At 60.6% G+C, this 22,401-nt stretch overlaps 1 protein-coding gene across 1 annotated transcript; it reads right to left on the minus strand.

The window, feature by feature from the left end:
- Positions 1-2,454: 2,454 nt before the first annotated feature.
- On the minus strand, positions 2,455-20,060 carry LOC125345087 (telomerase reverse transcriptase-like). The gene is made up of 14 exons (XM_048337330.1): positions 19,867-20,060; positions 19,183-19,363; positions 18,259-18,438; positions 17,415-17,573; positions 16,374-16,469; positions 14,953-15,038; positions 12,761-12,874; positions 11,873-11,944; positions 8,586-8,774; positions 6,588-6,714; positions 5,477-5,538; positions 3,644-3,768; positions 3,146-3,283; positions 2,455-2,721 (listed from the first exon to the last, which is right to left on the minus strand). The coding sequence occupies exons 1-14, from the start codon at positions 19,989-19,991 to the stop codon at positions 2,618-2,620; spliced, it is 1,758 nt and encodes a 585-aa protein (XP_048193287.1). The 5' UTR covers positions 19,992-20,060; the 3' UTR covers positions 2,455-2,617.
- Positions 20,061-22,401: the final 2,341 nt, after the last annotated feature.

Here is a 22,401-nt window from a genome sequence, read left to right on the forward strand (position 1 = left end):
AAACACGGAACCCGACGGACGGTCCTGCAGAGGCCAGCCATTTTCCTTCCTTTTGTCGGCTGGGCCCTGTGGGCATGAGAGTTGCCATGGAGGTTTAACTGGATAATCAAGAGCTTCACAAGCTGAGCCCTAGCAGAGCGAGTTCCCTTTATGGGTTAAATGCTCCAGCAAGTGTGCAGGTGTGCCAGGTTACAGGGACAGGATGCTGGAGCCAGAGCCGCTACCAGTGCATGCCCAGCCCACGGAGCCACTCAGCTCACGCCCAGCCCGAGGGAACCGAGGGAGCCACGCAGGAGACCCTCACTGCGCATGCCCCACCCCATCTGTTACTGAAATGACAGCCACGGGCCTGGTGTGCCCTGTCTCGTGCAGAGCCTCAGCCCACACTCCGGGATCCCCACCCTGCTCTGTCCCCATTGGTGTCCTCTGCCCTGGGCCGGGTCGGCCCCACTGGGCCAGCGGCCAGAGCCCCAATGCTCCACCGCACAGCGGCTCCAGGTGCCCGAGGGCATTCGCGACGGCTCCCTGGACTTGGATCTGCCATAAACGCAGCAGCAGGCTTCGTCACAGGGCAGCGCCACCGGCCCAGGATAAACAAGGCAATAGCCAGCTGCCATCAACTCCGGGCACGAGCCTACCGGGCTGCCTTAGGACCTGGCAGTGCACAGTCTCCACGGCTCTACTGGGCAGCAGCTCCAGAAGCTCTCCGAGTGCTCACAGCAATGCAGAGGTCGCCTAGGAGTCTCTGCAGCAAGCCCGGCTGGCCAAGCCAGCCTCCACCACCCCGCAGCCCCGGCCAGAACAGCACATGCACCCATGCCGGAGCCGGAGTCGGGGGCTTGAACTCCTGGCTCCAACTCACTTGGCTTTTTCCACTCAAGCCTGCAGTTGAACCATTACTAACTTTTCTGCCTAAGCTGGCTTCAAACCTCAATCCTCAGATCTCAGCCTCCCGAGCAGCTAGGATGACAGGCGCAAGCCAGCGGTGCTCAGCTCCGCCGGAATGCTTCAGTGTCCGTGTACAATGGTACAAACAGAGACGGTTTAGCTTTAATTGATGGTTCTGTTTGTGAGATGAAGTCTCAGGACAGCCCAGGCTGGACGTGAGCTTATAATCCTCTGCCTGGGTGGCCTGGGTGATAGACCTCCGGTCTGCTTCCTCGCTCCCCGCCCGGCCCGCCAGGCCCACGCTGTGATGCGGGGCATGGACAGTGTGGCCTGGGCCTCGGGCTGACCGCACCCTCTGCTCTCAAGGCAGCCATGGTGGGGGCTTACGGGGGTTCTGTCCACAGGATGGAGCCCCCACCCACAACAGCACCCCATGGCCTCCCTGCCATCCGCTCCGGGTGGCGAAAATGGGGGTGGAGGGCAGCTGGGAGGACTCTCGGCCTGTGGGCCAGGTTCCCACTGCGCCACCACATCTCCTGAGGGTCCTGTAAGTGGACTCTGCCTCCTGAGGACACGAGGGAGGACACGGAGCCCACCCCGGGAGGACACGGAGCCCACGCCGGGAGGACACGAGGGAGGACACGGAGCCCACCCTGGGAGGACACGAGGGAGGACACGGAGCCCACCCCGGGAGGACGAGGGAGGACACGGAGCCCACCCCGGGAAGACACGGAACCCACCCCGGGAGGACACGAGGGAGGACACGGAGCCCACGCCGGGAGGACACGAGGGAGGACACGGAGCCCACCCCGGGAGGGCACGAGGGAGGACACGGAGCCCACCCCGGGAGGACGTGGGAGGACACGGAGCCCACCCCGGGAAGACACGGAGCCCACCCCGGGAGGACACGAGGGAGGACACGGAGCCCACCCCGGGAGGGCACGAGGGAGGACACGGAGCCCACCCCGGGAGGACGTGGGAGGACACGGAGCCCACCCCGGGAAGACACGGAGCCCACCCCGGGAGGACAGGAGGGAGGACACGGAGCCCACCCCGGGAGGGCACGAGGGAGGACACGGAGCCCACCCCGGGAGGGCACGAGGGAGGACACGGAGCCCACCCCGGCAGGACACGAGGGAGGACATGGAGCCCACCCCGGGAGGACACGAGGGAGGACACGGAGCCCACCCCGGGAAGACACGGAACCCACCCCGGGAGGACACGAGGGAGGACACGGAGCCCACGCCGGGAGGACACGAGGGAGGACACGGAGCCCACCCCGGGAGGGCACGAGGGAGGACACGGAGCCCACCCCGGGAGGACGTGGGAGGACACGGAGCCCACCCCGGGAAGACACGGAGCCCACCCCGGGAGGACACGAGGGAGGACACGGAGCCCACCCCGGGAGGGCACGAGGGAGGACACGGAGCCCACCCCGGGAGGACGTGGGAGGACACGGAGCCCACCCCGGGAAGACACGGAGCCCACCCCGGGAGGACAGGAGGGAGGACACGGAGCCCACCCCGGGAGGGCACGAGGGAGGACACGGAGCCCACCCCGGGAGCGCACGAGGGAGGACACGGAGCCCACCCTGGGAGGTGAGGCACCGGGACAGACCACACACTGCCACCACAGTGCAGGTCTCGGGGAGACCACGAGGCTCCTGGGATAGGCCAGCCTCGGTGCGGCCAGAGCTGGTGCTGAGCTAGTCCTGACGGTGAGGCCCGTGTCAGTCCAAGATGGTCTTAAAGTCGGTGGTCAGGGCCGGGTCGGCGGCAGCCTCCAGCATGGCCAGTGTGGCCTTGGGGAGCTTCCGGCACAGCTGTGTCTGGGCTGCGGCAGAGGGCAGAACTCAGATTTTCTTCCAGAAGAGGCCAGAGCCCTTCAGCCCAGCACCCAGGAGGCAGGGGGGCCCGCGGCCCAGTGCCTGCTTTGTGCTGGCCAAGGGCAGGCAAGGACCCTGAGGAGCAGCGGTGGACCAGCAGGGTGGGGCAGGGGACCGAAAGGAAGGCCTGAACTAAAGACCCCTTGCGGGCTTCAGGGGTCAGACGGCTCCGGGGGGGAGGCATCGCCCCCACGGCCTCTTCTGTGAGGGGAGGCTCTCGACGGGACAAGGGCAGGGCAGGAGCAGCCTAGACATCTAGCTCCAGCACCGGGGCTGCCAGTGCGGCCGCCCCCAGGTGGGAGTCAAAGCCCAGACACGCATGCGGGGGAGGCCGGGGCCGCACAGACAGCGCTCACTCCCACTCGAGCCTACCTGTCCTGAGTGGTGCCAGGAGACACTTGTAGGTGGCACGGTGGCAGGCCAGCTTGCACAGGAAGGCCCGGAAGCAGAGCCACTGTGCAGCCTCAGACGGAAAAGGGCCTAGGGCCCCCTTGGATCCTAGTGACAGCTCTGAGGAACAAGATGGGGGTGGACCAGGAGTGAGGGCCCGGGGAGGGCTGAGGGCGGGGGTGGGGGGTGGGGAGAGGAGCAGGGCTGAGGGCCTGGGAGGGCCGGGGCTGAGGACTGAGGGTGGGGGAGGAGCACGGCAGATGGGGCGGGGGAGGAGCAGGGTTGATGGAAGGTAGATGGAGGAGCAGGGCCGAGGGCTGGGGCTGAGGGCGAGGGAGGACCAGGACCCAGGGCCGGGGGGGGGGGGGGTGCGGGGGGAGAGGACCAGTGCCGAGGGCAGCTGGGCGGGGGAGGGCCGGGGCGGGGGCCGAGGCGGACGGCCAGGGTACAGCCCAGCCCGCTCCCCGATGCCGCGCGCACCTGTGTTCTTGGCCGTCAGGATGGAGAAGCAGTAGGCTGCCGTGTCCGAGATGACGCTCAGGAAGAAGGAAGGGTTCTTCCGCACGCCCTGGTCAAAGGGCAGCTGCAGCACACAGGCGTGGAACCTGCAGCGGGAAGGGGCAGGGGCACGCATCAGACGTGTGCACCCGCGTCCACACGCTGTGCTGTGTAAACGCGCACGCGCACACGTCTGCACTGTGCTGGGTGACCCGTGAACACGCGTGTGCACACACGTCCGTGCACCGCGGTGCGTGACACAGATGAGCAAGTCCAGCGCCGGCGCAGCAGGTGTCCCGTCCCAGGGCTGCCGGCCTGCGAGCCCCTGCTATCGTCCACGCTCCTGGTCTCACGGACCACCAGGCCCCCCGGGACAGGACACGCATCAGACGAGCCACCGACGCCCCCCCCCGCGTCCCCCCCCACCAAGTGTGCGGGACGTAGCCACACAGGGCAGCTGGGCCCAGAAGTGTCCTAAACAAGCCCGTCGGCCGGGCAGCAGTGCACGCCTGTAACCCAGCCACTCGGCGGGCAGAGACTGGAGGACGTGGTTTGAAGCCAGCCTCAGAGTTTCTCCGGGGGCGGGGGGGGTGGGGGGAAGTCATCCTAGGGCTTAGAAATCAGGGGCTGGGACGCACCTTAGAGAAGCCACTGACCTAGGACTAAATCCAGTCGTCAGCCCCCGTCGTGAGGGTGTGGGTCAGGGGCACACAGCCCCCTCCCCCCACCCTCCCTACACTTCCAGGAAGGAAGCGAGCGGTACACACAGCCAGGGAGGGAAACAAAGAGATCCCAGCCACACGCAAAGCATGGGGAACCAACCACGGCCCCTGCAGGCCGGGCTGTACCTCCAGCACCCAGACAGGGAGAGCACTGTGCAATCCACCCCCCCCCCCCAATACTCAGGCCACGGTACCCCGCCACGAGTCCCCAGGCATGGGTACACCGGCTACGACTGTGCCTGTGGCGTGGCAGACCCTGGGACAAAACCTTCCTCCGCCATCCCTAGCGTGGATTCCCGTGTCGCGCCCAGCACAGGCAAGGCGTGACGCGGAACTCACGGCCAACCCTCCTCAGCCCGGGCTCTGGCTCCCGGTGACCCAGTGAGGTGCCGGACGAGGAAGCTGAGCCCACACCAACACCGGCGGCCCCCACGGCCTCGGCGGGGCCCCCGCCGAGCACCCCCACCACCGCCTCCACGAGACGGCCCCCTTCCACGCCAGGCTCGCGGGGAACCGCAGCCGGCAGAGCTCTCCTGCGTCCCGGGGCCCCGCTGGGGAGCGACACCAGGTAACAGCTGACCCAGGGGACGCCCCCCCCCCCCCCCCGAGCCTGGCCCGAGACCCCTCCCGTTGGCCGTGCATCCCCAGTGCTCAGGGCCAGGCAAGGAGCGGGCGCGGGACGGCACACGGAGCCCCGCGGTGGCCGGGTGGCCTCACGCACATCCCAGCCACGCCTTCCCGTGGCTCGAGGCAGTGACGGGGCCAGCAACAGCCCCGAGCCTCAGCTCTCTGGGGTCCCAAATCCACCTCCTTCACCTTCACCCCGAGACTGCACCGTGGCCGCTGTCCCACCTGACACTGCCGGCGTGCCAGCGGGAGACCGGACGCTGCGGGCACAGCGAACACCGCCTCTCCTGCCGCGGGGACACAGCGGGAGCCACTTCTGACACGGAGGCCCCGTGGGCGGCCCGTCTCCTGACATGGAGCCTCGGCCACGCTCAGGACCGAGCCGCAGCACGGCCACGCCACGGAGCCGGCACCGCCCACGCTCCCCGCCCCGCGCCTCCCGCGTGGCAGCCTCCCCGCCACCCACCTGTAGGCCTGCAGCAGGAAGATCTTGTACACATTTATGCACACGGTCCGGAGGCTGTTCACCTGCATGCGGAAGAACCGTCAGGAGCGTTCCAGGAGGGCCCGCGCGCACCTGCAGTCATCACGGACCGCAGGGGTGGAGGAGGGAGGGCGGCTGCACCGGAATCCTCCCGGGCCGGGGGGAGATCCGGCCGGCCTTCGGCTGCCACCAAGCAAAGGGAACAGGACAGCACAGAGGCTAAGCCCACCATGGGATCCAAGCCAGGCCGGCACTGGGGCCCTCGGTACACACGTGCGCACACGTGCCGCTCATGTACGCACACGCCCAAACACACGCGTGCTCCGGCTGCTCCTCCCCCTGCTCGCATACACTGCACACGCGTGCTCCGGCTGCTCCTCCCCTCTGCTAGCCCACCCTGCACTGCACACGCGTGCTCCCGCTGCTCCTCCCCTCTGCTCGCCCACACTGCACTGCACACGCGTGCTCCCGCTGCTCCTCCCCTCTGCTAACCCGCCCTGCACTGCACACGCGTGCTCCCGCTGCTCCTCCCCTCTGCTCGCCCTCCCTGCACTGCACACGCGTGCTCCCGCTGCTCCTCCCCTCTGCTAACCCGCCCTGCACTGCACACGCGTGCTCCCGCTGCTCCTCCCCTCTGCTCACCCTCCCTGCACTGCACACGCGTGCTCCCGCTGCTCCTCCCCTCTGCTCGCCCACACTGCACTGCACACGCGTGCTCCTGCTGCTCCTCCCCTCTGCTAACCCGCCCTGCACTGCACACGCGTGCTCCCGCTGCTCCTCCCCTCTGCTCGCCCACACTGCACTGCACACGCGTGCTCCCGCTGCTCCTCCCCTCTGCTCGCCCACACTGCACTGCACACGCGTGCTCCCGCTGCTCCTCCCCTCTGCTCGCCCTCCCTGCACTGCACAGGCGTGCTCCCGCTGCTCCTCCCCTCTGCTCGCCCGTCCTGCACTGCACACGCGTGCTCCAGCTGCCCCTCCCCTCTGCTCGCCCGCCCTGCACTGAACCCAGACCCCCCAGAGGTGGCAGAGCCCTGGGAGGCACAGACAGTGCGGACAGCGGCTGCCCCGGAGCCCAGCTGCCCCTGCTCACCTTCAGGTCCAGGAAGATGCTGTGACATTTCAGCCGCAAGACTCCCAGGAGCTTGTGACGCATGCTCCGCCCCGCCCTGAGGCCGCGATGGAAGGTGAGGCTGCTCCTCATGGAGGTCTGGGCGTAGCTGTGGGGCAGAGCGAGTCACCACGTCGCATCCCACTGTGTGCACCCACACGCCAGTCCTCAGAGTCACCGTGAGCACGTGCGCACGCGCGCGCACACACAGAGGCCCCACTGTGCACACACACCAGTCCTGAGAATCACCGTGCACCCCCCCCCAGGTCCGCTGTGTCCCCTCCCACTGTGCACGGTGGGCCCACGCCGGCCCCTCTGGAGCGTTCTGGGTCCAGGCGCCTCCCGGCTGCACAGCGAAGGCACAGTGGGGGTATAGGCAGGACCAGGCCTTCAAACTGTGGCTATGACACACTCCACGCTCTGACACACAGCACGCCCCGGGACCCTTGCACACACAAACCCCACCGGGACTTGGTTGACAGTGCTCATTTCATCTGAGCTTGGGACGCCACGCATGTTTGCTTATCATTGACAGACGAAAGCCTTCACAAAATCCACACGGTTCAGCCAGAAACATTAACTCCAGCCGAACGGCAAGGCCAGCGGCCCTGCCCGGCCCTGGGGCCCCTTCCCGGAGAAGCGCCGAGTCAGCACGGAACGTGCCCGGAAGCTGCATGTGTGGCCACGGCATCCAGAAGCCTGGCTACTCCTGGATCAGGTGGCACCGCTGACTCTGCTCACTGATTTGGGGCCTGCCCGGCCTTGGCCGCGGGGCACCCAGGTGCTCAGAAGGGACTCGGTTGCTTCCTCCACCATTCAGACTCAGAGCAGGGCACGACATCTAGAATCCTGGCTACTCAAGAGGCTGAGATGAGAGTCTCACTGGATAAGAAAGCCCGGGAGAGGGGCTGGGCAGATGGCCTAGTGGTAGAGCGCTCGCCTCGTATACATGAAGCCCTGGCTTTGATTCCTCAGCACCACATAAATAGAAAAAGCCGGAAGTGGCGCCGTGGCCCAAGTGGCAGGGTGCTAGCCTTGGGCAAAAAGAAGCTCAGGGACAGTGCTCAGGCCCTGAGTCCAAGGCCCAGGACTGGCAAAAAAAACCCAAAACAAAACAAAAAGAAAGCCTGGGAGATTCTTACCTCCAATTAAGCACCAGAAAGCCCAGAGTGAAGCTGTGTCTCAAGTGATACAGCACTAGCCTTGAGTAAGAAAGCTCAGGGACAGAGCCCAGGCCTTCCCTTCCAGCTGGAGGAGGGGCCCAGAACGAAAAAGGCTGTCAGGTGGCCCCCGGAGCGTGGGAGGGATAGGTGTGCTCAGCAGGAGGGGGCTCACAGGAGGACAGAATCGGGCAGATGTCGAGACCCAGAAATCTGAGCTGAGTTCCGAGCACAGCAACCACCAGGCCAGGGAGGCTGGCGGCCAGTGGCCAGGGGCCCCGGGCACAGAAGCGACGGTGGGCAGAGTGGGAGGCAGGGGCTCCGGGGCGGGAATTCACGCGTGCATCTGGGAGACAGGAGAGCCCAGATCCGGGCCCTGAGACAGAGGCGCGGGGATTACCATCCCAACAACACAAAGACACCAGTCTCCCACCACAACACGGGTCGCCTTGAACTTCACCCTCATTCTGAGTGCCTCAGGTGGGGTTATGATCTCCTGAGAGGTGACACCCCATCTCCACACACTCCACTCAGGGCTCTGGATCCTCTCAGACCAGCAGTGGCCTCGAGGACCTGGTGTTCCAGAAGCCAGGGACTTGTGAGTCCCCGTGCAGACACAGCAGACACCTGTTGCTCCCACGTGTGCTCCTTCCTTCCTTCAAACCAGCACAGGAAACTGGTGTGAAATACCGGGATGATAAGGGACACCCCGTGTCCTCACAGGTGCCTGTGTGCAGAACCAGAAACAGGCACACACCGGGCCATGGTGATGTCACCTGCAATACAGCTGGCAGGTCTCCACTGGCCAGGTGTGCCTCACCTGGAGTAGTCGCAGAACACCTCCAGCGTCTGGGTGTCCAGCAGCAGCCCACACCAGGGGAAGAGGCAGTGAGCGGGCAGCTGGACCGGCACGGCCCCGCCCAGGGCCACATCCTCCAGAGGGAAGTTCACCACCGTCTTCTGCACATTTATCTCACAGCCGTACTGAGGGACGCCTTGGGCCAGGACCCTGGATGAGAGAACAGCAGGGCTCATTCACTGTCACCCAGGGACCCCAGATTAGAGCACAGCAGGGCTCAGCCACTGTCACCCAGGACCCCAGATTAGAGCACAGCAGGGCCCAGCCACTGTCACCCAGGACCCCGGATAAGAAGAGAACAGCAGGGCTCAGCCACTGTCACCCAGGACCCCGGATAAGAGCACAGCAGGGCTTAGCCACTGTCACCCAGGGACCTGGATAAGAGCACAGCAGGCCTCAGCCACTGTCACCTGGGACCCTGGATTAGAGCACAGCAGGCCTCAGCCACTGTCACCTGGGACCCTGGATTAGAGCACAGCAGGCCTCAGCCACTGTCACCCAGGACCCCGGATTAGAGCACAGCAGGGCTCAGCCACTGTCACCCGGGACCCCGGATTAGAGCACAGCAGGCCTCAGCCACTGTCACCTGGGACCCCAGATTAGAGCACAGCAGGCCTCAGCCACTGTCACCCAGGACCCCAGATTAGAGCACAGCAGGCCTCAGCCACTGTCACCCAGGACCCCAGATTAGAGCACAGCAGGGCCCAGCCACTGTCACCTGGGACCCCGGATTAGAGCACAGCAGGCCTCAGCCACTGTCACCTGGGACCCCGGATAAGAGCACAGCAGGCCTCAGCCACTGTCACCCAGGACCCTGGATAAGAGCACAGCAGGCCTCAGCCACTGTCACCCAGGACCCCAGATTAGAGCACAGCAGGGCTCAGCCACTGTCACCCAGGACCCTGGATTAGAGCACAGCAGGCCTCAGCCACTGTCACCCAGGACCCCGGATAAGAGCACAGCAGGGCTCAGCCACTGTCACCCAGGACCCCAGATTAGAGCTGTCCCCACGTGTGCCCATGTAGAGACCCCACAGAAGTCTATCGTCATGGAAACTGACGTCCACACGGAGTCCAGCTGTCCTCCAGAACTTTCCACAGAGCGGAGTCCCCTTCTCCCAGAAGGTGTGTTTCCCAGCATGGCAGATGCACTGCCCCGCACTGTGTCTGAAGCTGTGGTGAGCAGACCCAGTCAGGGTGCTATCTGCTTGGTTCCATCAGACAGAGCAGCGCAAGCAGGACCACAAAACCAACCTTGAGGCCAACACTTGACTAGGCAGTGATCCTGACCCGACCCACACCCAGTGAAGACCTGCCCCTAACACGGTGTGCCCCAGTCACGTGTGTAATCACGTGTCAACACAGATCACCACACACACCCAGTGAAGACCTCCCCCAACACAGTGTGCCCCAGTCACGTGTGTAATCACGTGTCAACACAGATCACCACACGCACACCCAGTGAAGACCTGCCCCTAATGCAGTGTGCCCCAGTCACGTCTGTAATCACGTGTCAACACAGATCACCACACGCACACCCAGTGAAGACCTGCCCCTAACACAGTGTGCCCCAGTCACGTGTGTAATCACGTGTCGACACAGATCACCACACGCACACCCAGTGAAGACCTGCCCCTAACACAGTGTGCCCCAGTCACGTGTGTAATCACGTGTCAACACAGATTGCCACACATACACCCTTACCTCACAAAGACTCCTACACACACCCCCTCACCTCACACAGATCATACACACCCTTACCTCCTACGGATCACAAACACACACATACCCTAACCTCACACACATAAGCACACACACCCTAACCTCACACATAATCACACACACCCTAACCTCACACATATTCACACACACACACACTCACCTCACACATAATCACACACACATATACCCTAACCTCACACATAATCACACACACACCCTAACCTCACACATAATCACACACATACCCTAACCTCACACATAATCACACACACCCTAACCTCACACACAGAATCACACACACACCGTTACCTCACACACAGAATCACACACACACCCTAACCTCACACATAATCACACACACATATACCCTAATCTCACACATAATCACACACACACCCTAACCTCACACATAATCACACACACCCTAACCTCACACATAGTCACACACACACACTCACCTCACACATAATCACACACACATATACCCTAACCTCACACATAATCACACACACACCCTAACCTCACACACAGAATCACACACACACCGTTACCTCACACACAGAATCACACACACACCCTTACCTCACACATATTCACACACACCCTAACCTCACACATATTCACACACACACACTCACCTCACACATAATCACACACACACACCCTAACCTCACACATAATCACACACACACCCTAACCTCACACACAAAATCACACACACACCGTTACCTCACACACAGAATCACACACACACCCCTACCTCACACATAATCACACACACATATACCCTAACCTCACACATAATCACACACACCCTAACCTCACACACAGAATCACACACAGAATCACACACACACATACCCTAACCTCACACATAGTCACACACACACACATCCTAACCTCACACATAATCACACACACACCCTAACCTCACACACAGAATCACACACACACCGTTACCTCACACACAGAATCACACACACACCCCTACCTCACACATAATCACACACACATACCCTAACCTCACACATAATCACACACACATATACCCTAACCTCACACACAGAATCACACACACACCCTAACCTCACACACAGAATCACACACACACCCTAACCTCACACATATTCACACACACCCTAACCTCACACATAGTCACACACACACTCACCTCACACATAATCACACACACATATACCCTAACCTCACACATAATCACACACACCCTAACCTCACACATATTCACACACACCGTTACCTCACCCACAGAATCACACACACACCCTTACCTCACACATAATCACACACACACCCTTACCTCACACATATTCACACACACACCCTAACCTCACACATATTCACACACACACCCTTACCTCACACATATTCACACACACACCCTTACCTCACACATATTCACACACACACCCTTACCTCACACATATTCACACACATACCCTAACCTCAAACACAGAATCACACACTCACACACACACTCACCTCACACACAGAAACACGGGTCCTTACCTGAGGAAAGCTTTCGCCTTGGCCTTGTGAGGTGTCACAAACAGAAAGTCATCAATCAATCGCAAGAGCACCCTAAAAGAACACGAGTAAGGACTCGTGGTTACACTCTGTAAACCCTCTATCTTGTGAGGTTTTCTGCCCAATACTTTAGACAGCTAGATTCAAACTGAATAGAGGAATGCTCTCTGAAGAAGTTAAATGAAAATGTTAAGTCTCCTCCTATTTTGTTTTGTTTTTTTGCCAGTCCTGGGGTTTGAACTCAGGGCCTGAGCACTGTCCCTGGCTTCTTTTTGCTCAAGGCTAGCACTCTGCCACTTGAGCCACAGCGCCCCTTCCGACTTTTTCTATATATGTAGTGCAGAGGAACTGAATCCAGGGCTTCATGTATACGAGGCGAGCACTTTACTACTGGGCCCTATTCCCAGCCGCTCCTCCTATTTTCTTGTAGTAGTGGAGTTTGAACTCTGAGACTTGCGTTTGCTGGCCAGGGGCTCTGCCAGTGAAGCTCTCTCCTATTTTTCTGCTGGTTATTTTGGAATCAGGGCTTGTGCCCGGGCCAGGACCCTGTCTTCTCTGGGGTGGGACATGCACACTGTACTGTCTTGACCTGAAGAACTTGTTTCCCCAGGCTGGCCTGGAACCGTGATTCTCCTGTCAGCCTCCCACGTAGCTAGAACCACAGCGCTAGCACCCACAGCCAGCCAAGGTTCCATTTGCTCAGGGTCGCAAGCGCCAACTGAATAGCTGGCCCAAGTTCTGCGTGCTTCTCACAGACACAGAGAGGCCCACGGCTCCACGGGGGGGGCGCCCCGGCCGCGTCACGGGGAGCCGGGGTGGTGGCCTTGTCTGGACATCCCATAGGGCACAAGCGAGTGTGAAGATACTTACCCATCCTGCTGAATCTCAGACAGTAGCGTGTTCTCCATGTCTCCATAGCACAGGCTGCAGAGCAGCGGGGACAGGATGGAGCCCTGGGGGAGCCCCTGGCTCTGGATGTAGAACCTGGGGAGAAGAGACCAGGGCCGGAGCCGGCGGGCCACGCGGGCGTCGGCAAAGCGCACACACGCCACTCTCCCTTCCCACGGGACCGCATGCGGAGCACTCTGCACACGCACACACAACCCCGTCCACGGTGCTCCCTGCAGGCGGAGCTGCTATGATGAGGCCGCACTCTGACTCCTAGGGTCTTTCATTAAGTGTCAGCGGGGATCAGACACTCAAACTAAATGCGTACCCGGATCTTGCTTTGTTTGGAGGATTTGAGCACAGGGCCTCATCTGAGCATGAGGCCTCCCCTGTGTGATGACAGAGTCCCAGGGGCTCCTCCGTCCAGGGTGGCACACACCACCCTCCCGTTACCCGGGAAGGCAGGTGTGCACCGTGGCGGGTTGAGAAGGGACCTTGCAAACGCTGCTTCCTGGGCTGGCCTCAAACTACTTTCTTCCTGTTCTCAGGCTCTCAAGTAGCCAATGGCAGAGGTGCCACTGGCACCTGGCTTGAGACTCAATTCTTTTCTGCCAATCATAGAGGCCTGGGCGCTGTCCCTGAGCTCTTTTTCTCAGAGCTAGCGCTCTACCGCTCTGAGTCACAGCTCCACTTGCAGTTTTCAGGTGGTTAATCGGAGATAGGAGTCTCATGGACTTTCCTGCCTGGGCTGGCTTCAAACAACACTCCTCAGATCTCAGTCTCCAGAGTAGCTAGGATGATGACAGGCGTGAGTCACCAGAGCCTGGCAGGACCCGTTACTTTTAGCAATTCATCCACACATGAAGACAGATCACCTCCAGGTGGGGTCATATACCAAAAAGTAAAAATCATCAGAACGTTTGCTTAGGGAACAGGCTAGTACCTGTGACCCATACAGGGTGGGGGAGAGGGGGAGGGGGGACGGGGTGGGCACCCAGCACGAGAGCTCCGCACCCCAAGCCCAGCAGTCAGGTCCCCTACTCTCTTGCTGCCCCGTGGTCGGAAGTCCTGCCGGGAAGCTCGTGGCAGGCCACCTTGCAGTAAGGCTGGCTCAGCGGTGGTCAGACCGTTTCCTGACCCAGAACACAGACGCAGGAGCGGTCCACACCCACTCCTTGACACGCCTTCCTTGGTCAGAATTCTCTCTGCTACACACCTGGAACCCCATCTTTCCCAGGATGCACAGTTCACGTTTCCGGTCACGTGTTAATCAATACTACAGGTATTTACACCACAAAATCGTGAGCGTTAGTGGTCCTGTAATCTCGTCACGGTAAGGTTAAACTTCTGAATGGAAGAGGATCCAGAGCGTAGTGCTCACAGCCTACATGAGATGGTGGTTGTTGGGGATTCACCTTGGCCTTAAGGGGGGCAAGGGCGAGGAGAGCACTCCCGAGATGCCGCCCTTCCCCCAGCCCCGGGGCAGTGTGGAAGTGAGCCACACCTATCTCCTTCTGGGTCCAGAACCAGAAGGGGTAGCTTTGAGACCATCCCCCACCTTGCGCCAGCAAGCACGTGTGCTCCCTTTTCTCGGGCTTTGCCCAGAGGGCAGTACTATGGGAAGGGACGTTAGCCCATGAGGGAGGTCCTTGGGAGCTGCTCTTGGACGGACAAGCTCGCCAGCCTATCGCAGCTCTTGCTCAATCCTCGTCATCACTACTATATTACTGTGAGCCCCTCCCGATTAAACCGGATTGCTCTCCGAAGTGTCTCTGAGATCCGTGTGCGCCTGGCTTCCTTGGTGGGTAAGGAGGGAGGAAAAGGGGATCTCGTTCGGCCACGTCACCTTAGGCTGGCCTGTGTCCCTTCGCTCCACCTTGGCCACCCGTGGGTCGGGCGCCCAGGGGAGAGGGTGGAAAGGGGAGCACTGATAAGGGAGTAAGCTCAGCATCCCCACACCAGGGGAGGTAAATCTAGCCCGCGGCAGTGGTGGCACTCCCCAGGGTCCCGGAGGAGCCGGGGAGGGAGGGAGGGAGGGAGGGAGGGAGGGAGGGAGGGAGGGAGGGAAGGAGGGAAGGAGGGAGGGAGGGAGGGAGAAGCAAGCCGAATCCCCGCCCAGCACAGCCCCGGGACACATGGAGAGAGGCAAGGCGGTAGAGCCTCCTCCTACCTACCTCTTGCCAATCCGCATGATACTGTGGTACACAAAGTGCAGGAAAAAGTCAAACAGGCCTCTGCTGTCCACGTTCAGTAAGCAGTTCTGGAAGAGTGATCAGACGGGGAGGCAGACGTGAGGACACAGGGCAGGAGCGGCCACCAGACGCCGTGGTAAAGTCAGGGCGAGGCCCCTGTGCCCACCAGGGCCAGAGCTCCACAGGCTACGGCATCTGAAGGCTGCCCTGGGTTGGCCCCTGCGATAACTGGGTCTGGGTCCCTACAGCCACCTCACACCGAGAAAACAGGCAACGTAGGCACCGCCGCCCTCAACATGGAGGTCTGCAGTAGAGAGCCACAGGGCAGGAGGGCATCTCACACGTGACGTGGGGGGGGGGGGAGGATCGTCCAGGACAGGTGGGCGAGGCAGGGGACAGGTGAGCGCACCTGATTTCCCAAAGGGACACAGAACCTCTACCACACCATAACGGAGCCACGGGGGAGGGAGCAAACTGGCCTGGTGAGAACAGAAGCAGAACAAAGCAGGAACACTGCAGTCCAGCACACCCTCCTGCCAAGAAGGGGGTGGCGGCGGAACACTGAGACCAGTGGGCACCTCTCACCCACGTGACCCCCAGGGAGCACACCTCTCCCACACGTGACCCCCAGGGAGCACACCTCTCCCCACGTGACCCCCAGGGAGCACACCTCTACCCCACGTGACCCCCAGTGCGGCCACCTCTCCCCCACGTGACCCCCAGGGAGCACACCTCTACCCCACGTGACCCCCAGGGAGCACACCTCCCCCCCACGTGACCTCCAGGGAGCACACCTCTCCCCCACGTGAACCCCAGGGAGGACACCTCTCCCCCACGTGACCCCCAGGGAGCACACCTCTCCCCCACGTGACCTCCAGTGAGGACACCTCTCCCCCACGTGACCCCCAGGGAGCACACCTCTCCCCCACGTGACCCCCAGGGAGCACACCTCTCCCCCACGTGACCCCCAGGGAGCACACCTCTCCCCCAGGTGACCCCCAGTGCGGCCACCTCTCCTCCACGTGACCCCCAGGGAGCACACCTCCCCCCCACGTGACCTCCAGGGAGCACACCTCTCCCCCACGTGACCTCCAGTGCGGACACCTCTCCCCCACGTGACCTCCAGGGAGCACCTCTCCCCCACGTGACCCCCAGGGAGCACACCTCTCCCCCACGTGACCTCCAGGGAGCACACCTCTCCCCCACGTGACCTCCAGTGCGGACATCTCTCCCCCAAGTGACCCCCAGGGAGCACACCTCTCCCCCACGTGACCTCCAGGGAGCACACCTCTCCCCCACGTGACCCCCAGGGAGCACACCTCTCCCCCACGTGACCCCCAGGGAGCACACCTCTCCCCCACGTGGACTGTCACTGGGAAGCCGCGCCCAGGGTCCCCCAGGACCTGCTCGACGGTGATGGCTTCCTTCAGGGCACATGTGTCCTGCAGATGCTCCAGGAGCTGGCGCATGGAGGGATGCAGGTCCGTGAAGGTGGAGGCCTGTACAGAAGAGGAGGAGTGGGCGTGAGGGGCTGGGCCGGGGTCCTGACCCGGAGCCAGGGCACAGAGCTCCTGAGGCAGAACCGGGCACCAAGCAGGAGCCGCAAAAGCAACCCGACCACGGCCAGTGGCTACAGAGCAACCAGCAATCCCATTTATCCAGGACGGGGGTGACAGCGTGTGGACAGGAGGAATCATCTAGAAGGACCGGGAGGGAAATAGCCCTGACACGTGTGGTGACCACCTTTGCATCACAGTTCTGACGACCCACTCTGAAGAGGTTCTTAGCGTGAAACGTGTGACTTCAGGGGCTCATGTGGAAAAGAAAGTACAAACATCCACAATCAAAGCGTACACCTCATGAGGAAAAGGAAAGCAACCCTAAGCCGAACAAGAGGGACGGAGACACAGAAAAACCCAGCTAAGCGGAACCGGATGGCAGAAGATGTATGGAAAGCCAGTCCTCCGAGAAGCAGGTTCATGCGCAGTCTCTCGGCCATACTGGGAGACACAGGGGCCCAGCAGAAATCAAGAACTCAAGCCCAGGACTCACGGGCGCTCCAGGCCGGGCCAGGGGACACAGGGATACAACCCGAGACAGAGACCACGGCCACTCTGTCCACACGTACACAGAGACACAGCTTGCCTCGCTTCCACAGGAAACTAAAACCATCCCTAAGTGTGCACTCCCTTCTCCTAAGCCTGAGCTGAGCCTCCGGGAAATCCCTCCCCCTCTGCCCCACAGGTCCCCCGGCCTGCTGGGAGACCCGGGACACACACTGCCAAGCCCTCCCCACAGCGAGGACGGTGGGGGACGTGTCCACGCAAAGCACCACCACCCCGAGGGGAAGGGCCGGGCCCCACACAACCACGCACGTGCCACCGACGTGCTACGCGTCTGTGCCGCGTACATCCGTGTCACACACGCTTTCCGTGTGGCCTCACCTGTCTCCTGAAGGACCTGTGGATGTGGCCCCCGAAGGCCCTCTGGACAATGGCGTAGCAACGGATGCAGTAGGTGTTCTCTCCGGGCCGGATGGCCCTGGCTACCACCTCCACAAGTCTGTCCCGGGGAATGGACTCGTAGGCCCCGGTCACATCTGCCTATAGGATTCACAGAACTGCTGAGCGCAGGCCCTCGGCCGCGGGAGCCGGGGGTTCCGCTGGCTCTGCCCGAGACTGGACCCCCGTCCGATGCTAGACCCTGATCCCAGACCCACGCCCTTGCCCAGAGCCCTCAGACCCCTCAGCCCACCGTGGGAGTGCGACAGAGCCTTCCCACGAAAGACCCCAGGAGCAAGGCGGGCCCACGTCCCCCCCCCCCACGGGGGACCACCCCAGGATGAGGACACAGAGGGCCAGAAGGCCTGGGCTGCCCTCCTGCTGACCCAGGAGGCGGGCGGGCCCGGCTGACCACACAACAGGGCTCCGGCGCCCTAGTCACCGGCTCCGCCTCAGAACGGAAACGGGACCCAGTGGGCTTGGCCCTGGGAGGGGCCGGAGGAGCCGGCGCACTGAGTCCACGGAAGCCCGGGCAAGGCTCAGAGCTTCTGCCTGAGGAGAGGGGCGTCGCCCAGGAGGAATGGGGTCACCTGTGCCGCCTGCCCCAGGGAGGCCACAAGACACGGCATCCTTGTCTGTGTGGTTGGGGGGGGAGGGGGCGCAGAGCAGGCAGCCACCCCGAGGGCCAGCCAGGACCAGCCCAGCCTCGCCTGACCGCGGCGGCTCCAGAGCCCGGAACGCAGACCACGGAGGAGGGTGGACGTGGCGGGGGCGGCCCAGTGCCCACCTTCACAAAGTACAGCGTGGGCGCCGGGCTCTGGGCACGCACGCGCAGCACCCAGGCCTGCCAGGCAGTGAAGATGTCGTCCATGCCCAGCATGGAGGCCCCCAGGAGATCGGGACGCCGCAGCCGCTCGTAGTTGAGCACGCTGAACAGGGTCTTGATGTGCTTGGTGAAATGCTGGGCCTGGCCAGGGGACACGGTTGACACAAAGGGGGCCGTGGTCAGCACAAGCGGACCTGGCTGCCACCCCCGGGGCCGCTGAACTTCCCGGAACGGAGCCCCACCGGCCACTCCAGTTCTAGAAGGCTTACGGCATCCCAGCAGCTCAATGACTGGGCACACACCCTCGCCTGACCACCGGCCCCCACCTGGCACCACCATGGGGGGGTCCTGCCTCCCGGGAGACCCCCCCCACCCATGAAGAACCCTGACCCCAGGACATAGTCCCCGCTCGGTGTCCTTTTCACTCATCACAAAAGCCGAACTGGATCCCTGTCTCATCGAGGCAGCAGCAGCAGCAGCTTTGCCCCTTGGGGTCTCACTAACACCAACGTCACCTCAAATGTCACACGGGCCGCAGAGGCCAGCACCGCCAGCAGCAAGCAGCCTGGGGCCGGCGGTCACCGGCGAGGCCACCAGCCTGGAGGCTCGCAACAGCTAAGCGGCAGCTGCTGCATCGCTTTCTGTCGCTGGCATGAAGAACATGCTCTGCCGTGGGCACTGCAGGGGCCTGAGCGTCCCCTGCCCGGGGCGGCTGTCCCTGAACCCGCCTCCCATCCTTCGGGATGTCCTCACATAACAAGCCAGGCGCGGCAGTGCCATCGACCGTCTCCCCCGCTCGCCCTGGCCTGCTGGTCTGCATGGGGCCTCTCCCGGGACACTGCCAGCACAACAGGCTCCCAGACAACGGTACAAGAGCGTGGTCACCTCCTGCTCTCTGTAGACAGCTCTGGGGCCCACGATGTAGTCCATGTTCACAATGGGTCGAAGCCCACGGGGCTTGGGGATAAAACGGAGTTCCGATATCGGCAGGACGCGCCCGGCTGCCTGATGCTCTCTGACCTCGGATTCTGACAGCTCCCGCAGCCCCATTCTCTCCAACTGTTGCCTGCGACAGAGGGGCTTCAGGCACCATTCCAGAGACACGGGAGAGGGGAGGGTGGCAAGCCAGAGACACGGGAGAGGAGAGGGTGGCAAGCCAGAGTCACGGGAGAGGAGAGGGAGGCAAGCCAGACACGGGAGAGGCTTCCATGGGAACAGCAGCGAGCTCAAGGCGACTGTCACCTGGGCCCTGGTCACTCACACCGCCCCAGAGAGGGCTCTCCCCAGAAGCTCCCTGCAGGAAGGATGGCGGCAGGAGCCAGTCGCCTGACTCAACCCCAGCATATGTAGTGTTTTTCCACTGCTACTTTCATTCAGCCTTTCATTCCTTCCACTCTAGGGAGCCTAGACTTGGAGTACCCCAAACCTCCTACTCTACAGGCTAGAAGGTGGGGTCTCTGGGCAGCCGACAGCCAGGTCAGGGCTGGCAGCGGGCCTGTGCCCCGCTCGGCCGGGGTTGACGCCGCTGCATGCAGACACCAAGAACTGACGAAGCCGTGGTACTCGTACCTGACGCCGATACTTTGCAGGTGGCACCACACACTCTTGCGGTAGAAGAAGAGCCTGTTCTTCTGGAATGTCGTCTCAGTGACGTAAAAGAAGGACTTGAGGAGCTCAACCACATAGGTGTCCATCAGCCAGAACAGGAACTTGGCCAAAATCCCCTCCCTCCGACGGTGCTCTGCAGCTGGGACGCAGCCATCCCCTGGAAGAAGAGACGCCGAGCGACTCAGTCCTCGCCCTGCGGTCTCACCCCAGATCACGGCATCCAACATGGCGGCCAGGTCGCCCCGCACACAACCTGGGCACAGAGTCCGGAGGTGCTGAGGGTATCTTACATCCATCCTACAGTGGCTTGCCAGGCACTGGCAAAACACAGTATTAAGCCAGTTACGCCTTTCCGTGTGTGTGCGCGTGTGTGTGTGTTTATGTGTGTGTAGCATTACTGCTGGAAGACATTTTTAAAAATTACAATCATCTACTGGGCATCAACAGTTCACACCTGTCATCCTAGCTACTCAGGAGGCTGACATCTGAGAACTTGTTTGCAGCTAGCCGAAGAAGGAAAGCCTCTGAGACTCTTATCTCCAAATAACTACCTACACAAACTGGAAATGGGACTGTTGCGAAAGTGGCAGAGCACCCGGTGGTAAGCCTTGAGCAAAAATGCTACAGGACAGAGCCCAGGCCCTGTGTTCAACTAGCAGTACAGGAACACACACACACACACACTTGTTTCTCAGGCCTATTCCCACAGAATGCAATGGTTTGGCAGCCAACTGCAGAAGGTAGAAATGCACTCCCCAGACCAACGACAGCAGGTGCTAGTGCCACAAGTAAGCAAAGCAGGACACTGGTGGCTCAATCCCATCATCCTAGCAACCTACACGGGGGGGGGGGGGGGGGGGGCGGCAGGCGCTGAGACTTGAGAGGATCATAGTTCACAGCCAGCCTGGAATAGAAATGTCCTTGAGATTTCATCAGCAGTTAACCAGCAAAAAGCTGGCCTGGAGGCATAGCTGAAGTGGTAGAGAAACAGCTGTGTGGCAAGCAAGCCAAATGAGTACAAGGCCCCCAAGTTCAAGCTCCAGTACTGGCAAAAACAAAAACTATTCTAAAGAAAGAGCAACCTTAGAAAATAAGAATAAGGTCTAACTTGGAGATGAGAGGAACCCAAGATAAGTCTAAGGGAAAATAAGTGTGTTAACTAAGGTGGTGACCAGAGTTTGCTTATGCTGTAGCCCTTACCGCTCAGGGGAAAGGTGATAACATCAGAGACTTGGTTTAAAATCTTAGGAAACAATTAAGAAAAGCAATGGCGCACATAACTTCTAACTACCCACTGGCAAGAATAGAACAAAAACACAGAACAAAGGAATGCTTATCGTTATCCAAAAGGTAAGAGAAAACAAGGATATAAAACAGACCGAAAGCAGACTGAAAACGGTAGCATATGCCCACCATCTCAGAACTCTGGAGGCTGAGGCATAAGGGACCATGAGTTCAAGGACAGCCTGAACTACAGAGTAAGAGCCAGTCTCAAAAGCAGACTAGGGGTATAGCGCAGCAAAAGAGCCCATATCCAGCTTGCACTGGGTCCTGGGACAGAGGAACACGGTCATAGTTCACACACTCAGACCTGTCTCTAATCACACATAAATGAAGCTGTCCAGTTCAATGGCAACAGCTGTCAAACTGGGCTTGAAATCAATTTCATCTGTACACTGTTGAAAAGACACACCTAAGTAAACTAAAACAATTCAAGCTTGAAAGCAATCATTAGAAGAAAAAAGATACAACAGGAAACTGCTCATCAAAAGCAAGCCTAGCCTACCAACATTTAGACCAGATGAAAAAAAATCTTAAGGGTAATAAACATGAAAAGAAAAACAAGTGGTTCATGGCTGAAATCTCACTATGTTGAAGTCTGGGTTCTGAAGCAGATGGACTATGAATTTTATAGCTGGGATGATAAAAAGTCTAAGGTGCACACACATACATATTAATGGTTCATGTAAATAAATATCAGAAGAGAAATAAACACATACCCATCCCCGCAAGTCACACTGTGATGGTGTGTGTTCATACACCCAGAAGGAAGCAGAACTTTCACACCGCATTCTCCAAAGAGTGACTACAGCAACCAACTACAGGATCACAGATATGCCATCAACACCGACGAAAACTGCCCATACACTATATTACAAAACAAGCCTTCATGGGACTGGGAACGTGGCCTAGTGGTAGAGTGCTTGCCTAGCATACACGAAGCCCTGGGTTCGATTCCCCAGTACCACATACACAGAAAAGGCCAGAAACAGTGCTGTGGCTCAAGTGGCAGAGTGCTAGCCTTGAGCAAAAAGAAGTCAGGGACAGTGCTCAGGCCCTGAGTCCAAGGCCCAGGACTGGAAAAAAAAAATAATAAAGACTTCACCAGCCAGGCTCTGACAGCTCTACAATCCATGGTAAGCCGGAGGATGAGATCTGTAAATCAAAGTCTGAAGTCAGCCCGGGCAGAAAAGTCCATGAGACACTTACCTTCCC

Source organism: Perognathus longimembris, unplaced genomic scaffold (assembly GCF_023159225.1).
Source record: "Perognathus longimembris pacificus isolate PPM17 unplaced genomic scaffold, ASM2315922v1 HiC_scaffold_5290, whole genome shotgun sequence".
NCBI classification, from domain to species: domain Eukaryota; kingdom Metazoa; phylum Chordata; class Mammalia; order Rodentia; family Heteromyidae; genus Perognathus; species Perognathus longimembris.